Below are 13,322 nucleotides of genomic sequence, written 5' to 3'. Positions count from 1 at the left end.
TTCCCCAAAACAGGTAAATACTTGGTGGTAGTTTATTTTGTACAGTGTCAAGTATTTTTCAAAGCTGTCTTTATCTAACTTCTTGCACAGCATCCTGTCTTAAACTTCTAGGGTACTCTTTTCTAACTGCTTCAGATATTTGAAATCAGACTGCCTTTTGGTGAAAGGAAAATATTACAAGAAATGCAGTTCATAATGAAGTTGGTAGAAAAAAAAAACCACATTCTGTTACACTACAAGCTTATCTTAAGAATGTTTTTATTTTTGCATAGAATCACTTGTTTCATTGAAAAGCATTTCACATTACCCAAATATTAATTGATCGCTTGTGTGCACAAAGTCAATTTAATGACTTGTGCATAAATTATTTTCCACTTGACTGCCCACAGGTGCAACAAAAGTCTACAAATACTGCCATTCTATTAGTCAATAAAGATTGTTGGCTACTGCACCTTGAAAGTCAGCATGTTATTCTATATCATTTGCCACATGCAGCTACCCAAGTGTTGTAGGGGTAAACAGTTTAGTACAAAAAGCTACTCATCCGGTTTGCTTCCAGGTGACTTGAACAATCAAGTGAATGATGCAATCCAGGTAAGTATCGGATACTGCTTCTTGCAAAGAATCTTTCCTGCTGGACCATGAAAATAACTTCAAAGACCATTTCCACTACGCTAATGGGCATTATCCTTGAGCTTAACAGCATTTATTTTCTCTTTTAAGCGCTAACCACTAGAGTGTGAGGCTATTATGTCATTCTATTAAAAAGCAATCTTTGGAAGGATACGTAGGCAGCTGTACATGTCCTGAAGCGGTTTCTCATCAGCAAAGAGTCGAGACTGGACCAACTGATGAATGAAGCTGATCTGCATGCTATGAACCAAAGCTCGACCATCTTCCATGAATTAAAAAAATAGTTCACATTAGAGATCTAGACATCAAATCATTTTAAGAAAAAGACTACCACACTGAATAGCTACCAAAAGGTATTAAAAAGTATTTAGCAACTTGGGTTCTACTAAAAAGTAACAGATCTCTCAGTATATTTGGAGAAATGCCATTGAGACTGTACCCCTAAAGGTACAAAGTACACAGAGCAAGGTGGTGAAAAACAGGACATTAGGTATGATTTATCCATATCAAGTTGGTGGCGTGCAAATATAGGCTGTACAATTAGTTTTAATGCTGATTAATAAAACATTACCATTTTGAGAGCAGAACCCCAGATCAATATTAAGAATATAAAAATAAAAGACTTCTGATGTTACCTCCAGTCTCTTTGTCCTCAACCAGAATTTCCAGTTTGAGGAGGCGCCATGGAACGTCAGGGTCATCTCCCATCACTGTCAAGGTAGCTTCAAACTCTCCCTCAACTCGAAATTTCACACGGCCATTAGCTAGGAGAAATCATGAACTTTTTTTTTATGCTCAGCATGCTAAACAGGCTTTAGAGTGCAAGAGGGCTTGCAATATAAAACAAAATTAATCTTCTATGATCCCTAGTCTGCTACATGCATTTCTACAAAATGTTAGTCAACTATTAATGTTTGTGAAAGAGGAAATACCAGCCAGCACAGTGTGGGAACATCCCATGTAAATTTCCTTAAACAGTATTACTTCAGTCAGGACTTCTAACACATCTGCCAGTTCAGTATAGATTATCTCCTGAGCAGCTTGCAGACACTGAATCACATGAAAACATATTTAACTGGTAGTTTAACCTTTCCAGGGATGAAAGGCTAATGAACCTACTTCACCAATTACTAAGAGTGCATCTGCATTTAAAGAGACTATACCAGCACAGCCCTCTACTGTAGATGCAGCCTACATTGACAGAAGAAGTTTTTCAGTGCAGGAATACCACTTCCCTGAATAACATAGTTGTTCCGACCAGTGCAGACACAGCTATGTGAGTCAGTGGTGTGGTTTTTTCACACCCTGACTGACATAGCTATGCCAATATAACCTTTCACTGTATACCAAGCCTGAAATGTCTAGCCTCATCTTTTTATTCTTTGATGCACACAAGTGTTCAAAGTGCCTTGTGCGTGCACCCAAGTGACAGTTCAAGCATTTACAAATTTGTGAACAAGGCACCTTGATGAAGGCTACCTATACCAAGTTTGACCTTTCATAGTTCCATCCTCAGGTGTGAGAGATTCTGATACAGACACAAGCAAGGCTATTTAGGCCATCTACTATCTTAGATATTTATCCCAAGAACAGCCTTGTGAGCAGTATTATCTCTCCTTTAGATAGGGAAACGAGGCACAGAAGACTGACTTGTCCAAGGTCCAAAGTAAGCCCATGAGGGAACAGGGAATTGAACCCACATCTCAGGTTAGCACCATAGCCACTGGACAATCCTTCCACTCAAGGGCCACTGCAATTATGTGACTAAGTATGCCATATGATTATATAAAAATTACCATTCTTTTACAAAGACCACAATGGGTAAAATTTTCAAAAGTAACAGAGACACTTAAGTACTTTTGACATTTTTACCCAATACTACACATTTAGACAGAATAACTGACAAATCCAGAAAATTCAAAGATTAAAAGCCCAAAGTCAGTGACCCTGCCTAGAGAAAAATGGATCCACTATTGAAGTTTCAATGACTTCATATTTACCATTACATGCACTAATGGACAATTTTATACGCAAAACCCTAGTTTCTAAAAATCGGGTTATTAGCTAACACCAATGGGAAGATGAGCCACAGGAAATGAGGGTGGGGAGAAACAGAAAGGAGAGGCCATCTTGTCTGCCAAACATCAGTAGGGAGGACACGGAGTAGGAGTAGTCCCCTGAGCAGTCGAAACTGTGTGCAGAAATATAAGAAACAATGGCTCATGAAGACCAATGCTACAGTCAGAACAGAAGAGCAACCTTTTCTTCTGTTGTCAGAGTAAGGTTTTTTGGAAATTTTACGGTGGGTTTAAATAGGATTATACAACTCCCAGTTCTTTCAGGCTGTGGGAAGTATGTACACTAATGTCACATAGGGGCAGGGTTCAATCTTTTTAGACTCTTAGAAACTTTTTCCCAGTCATGTTTTAGTTAAAAGTCTAAAATCACTATTTTAAATAGCCTGAAACAATTGAGTCTTTAAAACTAACTTCAGGTCCTTACCAACTGTAAGATTCGCCAACTGTGGAGGAAGATCTGTAGTCACTAGTCGATGTCGAAGAATCTGGTTTAGCTGATGAAGTGTGGTTTGCTTTTCATTTTTTGTTATTGGGTCAGGAGGAATTATTTTATCCTGTTAAAGTAAGTATCAACATGTCTATATCTCTCAGACTGAAGAAAACCATTACTAAATAAATTAACTTTCATAAATGATACAGAAGACTAACACTGGAAGTCTGAAAGTAGAAGAGGATGCAGTATTTATATTTAAGTAGGCAGTTTTAAAACATGCATTCTATAGTCTCTTGAATTTGCCTTCCAGTGAACTGGATTGTGCTCTAGACAGACCACCTTATATTTAGGAAGAAATCACTAAACTCGGCTCACTTCAGACTATTCCAGACCTTGTACATCAAGTTGCCTTAGTACTCTTAAATGATATTGCTACAAAAATTAAGGTTGATAGCCAGATTTTTATATTTATAAGAAAAATAATCTAGAGTTCGACGATCTTACATGACTTTGGAAAAGCTTGCTTAACCAGAATACAAGCTAAACAAGGAAATTACAAAGCAGTATTAAAGATAGCTGAAGGTGTTTCCATGGATCTCTAGATACAAAAAAAGGCAGCTGTTTAATTCTGGAGCGATACTATAATAGCATGTATTAAGAAGATCATAGCTACAACCAGAGACAGTGTGAGCAGCGATTTCAATCACATTTTAGGTTAGTTGTATATTTTTCTGGGGTTTTAGTTTAGTGTGTACAAATACCAATAAATGATTAATAAAAAAGGAAAAAGGTGTGTTATTATGTTGGCCCTAGAGCAGATGTAGTCTAGCAACCATGATAGGGAAAAGTTAACTTGCTGATAAGAAATATTCTAAATATAAACAAGTTAGAATTTTGCACATTTTGTAATTGGTTCTGTATTAGCATGCACTTTAAAGAGAAATATGTACTTGATCTTCAGTAATTACAGGAGGAGAAAGATGTTTGACACTGTTAGTTTCACTAATTTGTGTTTGTTACCTGATAAGATATTTTAGGAGGGATCTTTTTCAGCTATACTGTAAAGACATTTACCCTTATACATGTTGGGAGACGTGGATATGACCCAGTTGTCAACACATCAATAGCATATGGGATAGCAAAACTGGGCAGGCGAGCATGAACCAAAGCATCTCTAGCTAGTGATGCTAGACGATCAGCAGTGTCCACAAATAGGATAGCTTGTTGATCTAGAAAACTTGATATCATCTATAAAAGAGAAAAAAAAAATTGACTGCTGAAGTCAATCCCTTCCCCAAAGTATCTCTAAGTAATATTTCTCCCTTCTCTCCCCCTCCATCCCATACAATTCAAGAAAGCCTATCTTTGGGGTGAGGTGGAAGGAATATTTTGGTAGTTTCTTAAATAAATACTTACTCAAGGACATTTATACATTTTATTTCTCCCATCACCAAACCATTTACAGATAAAAATACCAGATTCCCACTTTTTAATAAAAAGTAAGTACCTCATTTCACTTCTATTACAGGGAGGTTCAAGTCTGAATTTAAGAAACTCCTGGGGAAGGAAGACAAGTTCAGGGAGCTTAGTAGGAACAGTCCTAGCTCCCTGCCTTTGCACAGTTTAAAATTCCCTGAGAACAGAGCTTCCATTAGTGGGTGGCAGCTCTCTTTACTTCTCTTCACAAGCATGTGGAAAATGTGAATGAGACCTTGGGTTTTTTTATTTATTTTTTTAAGTAATTTCACAAATGCTTCATCTGCGGGATATCCATCACCAGAATTATGAGAATAAGAGTATTTTGGAGGCAGTGTTGCTGTACAGTCCCAGGATATTTTAGAGACAAGGTGGGTGAGGTAATATCTTTTCTTGAACCAACTTCCATTGGTGAGAGAGACAAGCTTTTGAGCTTACACAGAGCTCTTCTTCAGGTCTGGGAAATGTACTTATTGGTCCCATAAAAAAATCTCTCATCCACCTTGTGTGTCTAGTATTTTGGATGGAATGTTAAGGAGAATCATTTGGTTTCAGTTCGTACTCCACAGCAGAGGTTTCCACTCCTATATACTCTGGTATATTTGTGGCAGTTCATTTGCGGACTGTTACTGGATTACCACCATCCTTACTTATATTCTGCCAATAAACTGACTTTTTGCAACATCCTGGTCTTTGAACTTATTTATCCAAGAGCAGGACTTGACTATCTCACAGTGCCTATATAATGCAAGCAAGTGTAACAATAAGAACTAATGCTGAGATCAATGCCCCTGCCCTCCACTCCCCCCATCTCCTAACCTCCAAATGTTCTCACTCCTGATAAAATAATATTGAAGACGATATGCAGTCATGCCTTTTGCTTTCCCTATTCATGAGTTTTTGGGGTTTACTGCAACAGTTTAACTGTCTCTTAAAAAGAGATGAAGTGATGCATTACTACTATACAAATTATAACTTACAATTACTGAACAGAATGAGAAGAGCATATAATTTAATAATGTATAATTTCATGTACATCAGCATATGGAATCTGGCTTTTTTAATGTGAGCATTTTAGAATCTATTCAGAGGGTACTAAAAAGCCCACCGACAAGTATTAGGTCATTTTACACCAAGTTAAGTTGCTAACTTACCGCACATTTTTCCACTTTCCCAGCATTGTTAGCCCATTTTACTAAGGCTAATAATCGAACAAACAGTTGACGTGTGCGGCTTGCAAATTGCACTATTTCTATTTTTCTGTTAAAAAATAAAAAGAGTAAGTCAGTACTGAAACATCTCACAAAGATGCAGTTCAGTTGCAGTGCAGTTTGCTAAAAGCAATTACATAGAAAATGCCATGCATCAAGTAAAGTTAATACTTTGCATAATGTAGCATCAATTTCAGTTGTACAATTTTTTTCCCCCAACATGCTTTAATCTTTTCATACATTAGGGCATGGTGCTGAAGAAGTGAAAATTCAGGATGTCTTCCTGAGACACTTGTTTTTTTTCCTTTTTACTTGCAGAAGTGTTACATATCCAGTCTTCCTCCCTCCTCCCCCCACCATTTTTAACAATTACTCTATTTGCTACTGGTTGAATGCCACAGCCTATATCCACAGCCCCATGTGTACTCTTCACCACAGCAGAAGCCTGTCTATACCAGATAAGAAAGACAAAGTCATGCTTGGATCTCAATTCACACTTTCATTCCAGTCTCTGAGACACCATCTACAGTATGGGAAGCTTCTGATCTCTAATAATTTGGTCAGAACCTATTGACTTCCAAGGAGTTACTTTGAATTTACACAATTTTTTGCTGTAAATGCTGCTGCAAGAACAAGGTTTAAGCTACATTAAGCAATTTACAAAAAAAATTATTATTTGTAGTCAATAAAGATACGTAAATTAAGGTCAGAAGGGACCACTATGATAACCTAGTCTGGCCTCCTGCAAAACACAGGACACAGAACCTCATCCAGTAATTTCTGCATCAAGCCAAAAAATTCTGTTGGTACTAAAGCATATGTTTTAGAAATATATTCTGTCTTGTAAGACTTCAAGTGATGGAGAAACCACCACATCCGTAGGCAAGTTGTTCTAACAGTTACATTTTAAAATGTTCATCTTGTTCTTAATCTGAAATTTTCTAGCTTCAGTTTCCAACCACAGGTTCTCATTGTACCTTCCTAGTAGATTAAAGAGCCTTCTATTATCAGAAATCTCTGGCTCATGTAGGTTTTTCTAGCCATGATCTAGACACCTCATAATCAATTTAGTCTATGCTAGAGAAGGTTGAGCCCCTTAAATCACATTATAGTGTTATTTTCCAGACTGCAAATCCTTTTTGTAGCTCTTTTCTGAACCTTCTCCGACATACTCTTTGAAGCATTAGCACCAGAACAGGACATCATATTCTAATAATGGTCTCACTAACGTCCTATGCATAAGTAATACCACCCTCCTGCTACTATTACTACTAGTAGTAGTAGATAGTCCCCAGTTTATCACAGATCCCATTAGCTAGAGCATTGAACAGTGAGCTCAAATTCAACTGGTTATCCATCACTATTCTTAAGCCTTTTATAGAGCCCTGCATTCCAGGATATCGTCCCCCATCATATAAATGTGACCTACACTCTTTGTTCTTTGATGTATGAGCTTGCATTTGGTTGTATTAAAAGACATATTGTTTGATAAAGATGGCACTTCAAAAAGCTAGTGTAAAGCCTGTATAAAACACGTAAATATAAATAAGAGTATAACAGATTTTCTGATTACTACACAAGAGATCACTAAAAAGCCTGCTCCTCTGTATTAATGGATATTCAGCAAGTATAAAAAAAATGTCCAGAAAGTAGATTAAGAGTGAAGTAGGAGTAAATAACGGTCTTGCCATTAGGAGGAAAAGTCAATCAATGTTTCAGAGCTATTACTGTAACTTAATATTTATTTTTAATTACTAAAACCTTACCTTAAAACAACTTCATAAGTTTGCTTTTTAATTAAAAAAAGTAGATTCTTTCAATCCTCCTGTGTAGACAGGGCCCTTATTGCAAATTAAAATGACATCTACTGTTGTTGAGACACAACACCTCATTCACTGACTAAAAATACTGAGAGATTATTTTGGAAAACTGAAAGTTTATATAGCTATTCAAAGTATCTGAACAAGAGTTTTCTTTTAATACTTCCCAGCAGGAGCTCTTGGCTGATGTAAAGCAGAAATGAGAATTCAACTCCTATTTGTTTACATTGGAAAGCAGGACCCTTCAGAGTTGATGTAATGCAAGTTCCATTTAAAAATATGTATGATATAACAGTCATTAATCCACTTAGATCGAAAATATACACTACTTTATATGTCACTAGCAAGCAAGGAAGGAAACAGGAATTATGAACAGTGAGAATGCACAAGTTACCTGTTATCAAAAGCCAAACCCATCGTTTCCCCCCTCCCCACGTTACAAATGAGTTCTCAGTACCACTGCACCATATTATCAAGGTAGTTTCCTGTCCAACTGCTATTTTGTATTATTGCATGTAATACTGAAAGTAATTTACTCTTATCTATGCGGAGCAGTTAGAATCTAATATTAGTGGTGTACTTTGTATATAATAAAATTGCATATCTTTCAAAAAGATCCTCAAATAACAGGATCCATAATTTCCTACACACTTTGCTTATCGAGAGGTCCTCAAGAAGAATACCCTAGTAAGGGACTTAAGCTCTAATTAAAATCCATGTTAAGTTTAAAACTTCTAGGTATCACACCTCCATCACCGATGGGCGTATGCTGCCTGTCACCAAGACAGCATCCTGCAAGCTTTAAGAGGTGGTTCAGGAGTCTGATGCTATTAAATTTCTCTGCATCATTACTGCTGCTATGGTAACTCATATGCAGGAGCAACAAAGTAAGTTGATTAATTAAGCAACATCCCTTACAGCAATTGTAGGCAACCTTAAAGAGCTAGAGAACCATTTCACCAAATGGCGTCAGACAACAACACATCCTAATATCACACTGTAGCTTACAACATACTGATCCAAATATCACAATTCTATTTCAGACACCACAGATTGCTTGTGCCTCTATGTAACCATTCAACATTGTCTTTCCTTTCTCCTACCCTTCTCCCACCTAGTGAAAGAGATCCAAGCTGATTCAGTCCATTGACCAGCTTGACCGCGTGAGCCTCACAAAGCAAGTTCCCATTAAACTCACAAATGCCACAACCACCATGTATGCCACTCCACCCCCACTGAACAGCCACAGGGACTAAAGATACAGGTTGAATGCCACTGCCTGTAGCAAATGGAGTAACAATTGTAAGAAACATGGAACATTAAAAATGAGAGGAGGAGGGAATATTGGGCATGCAGCATCTCTTCAAGAGAAGAGGAGAAAAGAAGTCTCAAGAAAACATCCCAATTTTTGATTCCCCCAAACCAGGATCTGGTAGTGAAAAAGATTAAACCAGGGGTGGGCAAACTCTGGCCTGTGGGCCACTTTTGGCCTGTCAGACATTTAGATCCAGCCCTTGAGCTCCTGCCGGGGAGAAGGGGTAGGGGCTTTCCCCACTCCACCCAGCGCTCCCCAGCCCCCCACTCACAATTCCCTTGATGAGTACCATCTTCTGGCACACAGAACCACACTGCGCAGGCATGACTTCACCACGCTGTTTCTGGGATCAGAACCCCGCCCCTACGCAGCAGCATGCCCAATCCCCTCCTCGCCTCCTACAGCCTCGCCCTCAAGAACCTCCAAAACGCCCAGGGGCTGCACCCATCTTAGCTAGGGTGCCTCCACCCGTGGCGGTGCTGGGTACAGCCACCTTGGTGTCACTGCCGGCAGAGCCCCTAGGAGTTCCAGGTACTGCCCCGTAGAGGCCCCCCCCGCCGCACCACACCCCATGAGTCCCCCCTCTCTCCACCTCGGTAACATCCCTTATAGAGCCCCCCCATGGTACACCCCATAGAGTCCCCCTCCCCCACTGGGCATTCAAGGTCCGCCATACAATTTCCATACCCATATGCGGCCCTCAGGCCAAAAAGTTTGCTCACCACTGGATTAAACCCTGTTAAAAAATAATTTTGGACAATTGCAATCTATGCCATATTATGCAAAGTACATGCTTGACTTGATACATAGCATTTTATGTATAATTGTCATTAGAATTATTGGGATTGTGTGATCTGCCTATATCTTTAAACTAAACTAGATCAATAAGAAAGAGTAACACAGATAGCACAGAAGCCAACATTACATTTTCTAGCAGGTTCTATAGAAGCTACTCAAACCTCCAAAATAAGCACATTAAGTACTTCGAGCTCAGTAAAAAGAGGGATATATTTCTGAAGTCTAGAAAACAGGTTCCCAAGTCAAAAAATCAAAGCTTTCTTCACTGTTGTCTAAGGGAAATGTGGATCTCCTATTATATAGGAGGGGCAAATAAGAAGTTTTATTCTATGTACATTTTTCAGCTACTAGTCTTGTATTGGTAGAAATTCCTTCTCAACACATCTGTATTTGTTTAGGTTCTTATTCTCTTTCCAACTAGATTAAATATCAGGTCAGGCACTCCCATCCTCCAAGTTTTAATGTCCTACCACTTCCCACACAAAAGGGAAATGCCCTAAGATGAACTGCACTTCTTGCTGGGGAAAGAACTGTTCAGAAGCACATTAGCAACAGAATCCAACAATCCTAGGCAGTTTCAAATTAACATTGCTATTGCTGTCACAAAAATATTACTTCTGTACAGTAACACAAGGACAATCCAATAAAGAAATAATTTTTAAAGGTTCTTTTATTCAGGCAGGTCTTGAATTAAGAAAAAATATTTTATTTCAATGATCCCACACTCACCTCAATGTTAAATGTTAAATTTAAGCATGCATTAATAGCCCACTCTTGTTGTGACTCACCTTTCCATGTCAGTCTTTCTTGGTAGTCTATTAAAAACATAAAAGCATTATTTAATGTTATATTATTACATTTCAATCATTTAGATATTTAGCTATACATTCATTTGCATCCAGTGAGGAGATCGTATCATTATGTAATGATTACATTTAAGAGTTAGCACTACTCCAACATGAATACATCACACACTTTGGAAAGTGTGTTTCAAGAAGTTGTGTAGTAGTTCTCCGTATTCATGAAACTAAATTTGACAAGTTTTACTGTTCAAAAAAGGTGCTGGTTTACTAGCTCTAGAAATAAGAGTTGTCTATTTATACATACAACAGGTGCAAAATAGACAGCATCAGCATTAGATAAACCATTATGCCCTACCATCGTGCCTAAAACTGGAATTAGAAGAATTATCTTGAAAGATGGAAGACTTTAGCCTCTCTGCTGAGCTAGCCAATATGGATATCCATAAGTACTTATAAGGCCCCCAATCACTGTACCTCATTGATAACCCTCCAGAAAACAGGACAAAGACCAACTAGCTCATTTCATGTAGACTTAGTAGACAAGTACAACTTTTGGCCCAAATGATAGAAGATGGATTGGGAGGAGATGGATTGGGAAGCGCTGCCCATAAATATCCACAAAGCTATCTCATTATCCGCCTCCAAATTCCTCCTCGAAACTCTTTTTTGTCATGATGCCTAGAAAAAGCTTTGCAATAGTTAAGCCACTAGTGTGCACAGACCACTGTCTATCATGCTGACTAATTTCTCTCTGTTGAACTCCCCCCATCTATTTATAATAGTCTGTTGTGTCTTGTCATGCTTAGATTGTAAACTTCACGGGCAGAAAGTGTTGTTTGTTCTATACTTGGAAGCTATATTTTTGGTCACAGATCTGGACACATCAGTACTTTCTGTTGGACAGTTAATTCTAAGCAAGGGAGATCATCATGCAAAAATAAGGATATTTTATAGAAATAAGGAGCCCCTCTGCTAGCCAAATGCACAGAACATGTGGCATGCATTGAAAAACTAGGACATTCACATTTGGTTGAGATCCTGGACAGTCTATAATTCAATAGTGGATCAATTGTCCAACATATTCTTCAAGCACTGTTAACCCTGACAGTTTTATTTTGTATTAATTACATGAAGTTGCAATGTTTGGTAACATATTATAGTACACAGTGTGCCTAACGCAAATATTTTGATAATACATAGAGCTAACTGAATGTGAGAATGCAAGAAGTCAGTAGCACTTACATTCAGTGCATTTTACTGTGAAAACCCTAAACTTCAAATTAACACACACTAGACACTGAACCAAGATTGTTTTCTTTACAGATCACCTGTAGATAGGATTTATAAAATATCAGTGCACCCACAAATGTGCATCTCTAAAACCTGCTGAAATTCTAAAGTGGCTGGGCACGTCATAAGAGTAAGCTAGTCCATGGAAATACAATTTACATGATCAGATTCAGTAGTTCTTGTTCTGCACAGACCTACGGGTACTTTCCCATTGGCCCAATAAATTACTCCTTTCCCTATACCCCCTACACTACCCTGTGAAGTTAATCAGAATAATTTAAGCGATGAGAGGTAGTTTAGATGCTAAATTAAACAATTTGTTCAGATTTAAGTTCACTCCTTGTTTGTTTTCACATCAAGCATTGCAGCAACCAATAAGAAGAGCAAACAGGACAAAGATGGACTAGCTTATTCTCATTATCCAAGCTATTTTTTTATTTTAAAGCACTTCAGTGTGAGACGTCAGAACTTTAAGAATCTCTCATAGTGTAACATATTACTAATGTAATTAATTTAAAAACTTGCAAGTTCCAATGTCATTAAAATTAATTTAGAGACAAATGTAAATGCTTTCCGAACAAAAACTACGTTCAAGCTTTTTCTCTGTTCTCCATCTTTTAGGCCATTTGACGGAGCCCCACAATTTAGCAGGGGATGGGATGAACCGGGAACAGGTACAAAGCCGCACAAGGTCTAGCTCCCCCGGGATGCAGGCTTCGGGCAGGGGCAGCTCTGGGCACCCTCCCCAGGGGCAGGGAACGGGGCGCCGAGCGCGGCACTCACAGGTCCGCCAGCACCGTCAGCTCCGCGTAGGTCCGGTGCAGCAGGAAGTCGATGAGGGTGCTGAGCCGGTAGCCGGGGCTGGCCGCCGCCGTGGCGGTGCCCGGGGCCGGGGGGGCCGGGGCCGAGCCGCCGCCGGCCGGGACCAGCTGGTTACTCTCCAGCTGTACCGGCGCCATGGGGGCGGCAGCCCGGGCAGGAAGCGCGCGAGGCCCCGGCTCCCCCCGGGACCCGACCAGCCGCAGGGACCCCGCGGCGGCTCCCCGCTACCCGGCGCGAGCCGCCGAGCTCCGGCAGCAGGGGACGGGGAGAGAAGGCGGCGCCAGGAGCCTCCGCGGAGCTCAGAGCCCGCTCGGCGCAGGGGCCGCCGCCATGATGGGGGATACCGAACCGGAAGAGAACCGCTGCGGCGGACCGGAAAGAGAACCCTTCCGGCAAGCCCCGTCGGCAACCCCGCGGGCGCAGGGCTGCGCGGCGGCTGCCTCAAGGCAGCGCGGGGGGCGGGGCTAAAGCGCAAGGGTCCAAGCAAGCGGCAGCGAGAGATCGTTGAGTGCGGACAGATACTGGGGCAGGCGCGAGCCCGGCTGGGGACGCGTCTGGAGAGCGAGGCGCAGGGGCGGGGCTGCTCTAGTGAGAGGGGGCGGGGCGGCGGAACGCAGCCCGGGAATGGCCCTAGCGCTGGGGC

At 40.2% G+C, this 13,322-nt stretch overlaps 1 protein-coding gene across 5 annotated transcripts in view; it reads right to left on the bottom strand.

The window, feature by feature from the left end:
• Positions 1–12,963, bottom strand: part of MED14 (mediator complex subunit 14) — a 57,968-nt gene extending 45,005 nt beyond the window's left edge. For all 5 annotated transcript variants that reach the window (XM_005301753.4, XM_065578867.1, XM_065578885.1 and 2 more), the window contains exons 1-7: positions 12,641–12,963; positions 10,553–10,579; positions 5,775–5,880; positions 4,219–4,392; positions 3,136–3,265; positions 1,269–1,397; positions 788–895 (exon numbers count right to left, since the gene is read on the bottom strand). In XM_005301753.4, the coding sequence (XP_005301810.2) occupies positions 788–895; positions 1,269–1,397; positions 3,136–3,265; positions 4,219–4,392; positions 5,775–5,880; positions 10,553–10,579; positions 12,641–12,816 (850 nt within the window). In that variant the 5' untranslated portion in view covers positions 12,817–12,963. The remainder of the gene's footprint in view (positions 1–787; positions 896–1,268; positions 1,398–3,135; positions 3,266–4,218; positions 4,393–5,774; positions 5,881–10,552; positions 10,580–12,640) is intronic.
• Between the last annotated feature and the right edge of the window lie 359 nt (positions 12,964–13,322).

The sequence above is a fragment of the Chrysemys picta genome, chromosome 1 (assembly GCF_011386835.1).
Source record: "Chrysemys picta bellii isolate R12L10 chromosome 1, ASM1138683v2, whole genome shotgun sequence".
Classification (NCBI taxonomy): domain Eukaryota; kingdom Metazoa; phylum Chordata; order Testudines; family Emydidae; genus Chrysemys; species Chrysemys picta.
Note: the sequence above shows the minus strand (reverse complement) of the source record. Positions and strands in the feature narration are given on the sequence as shown.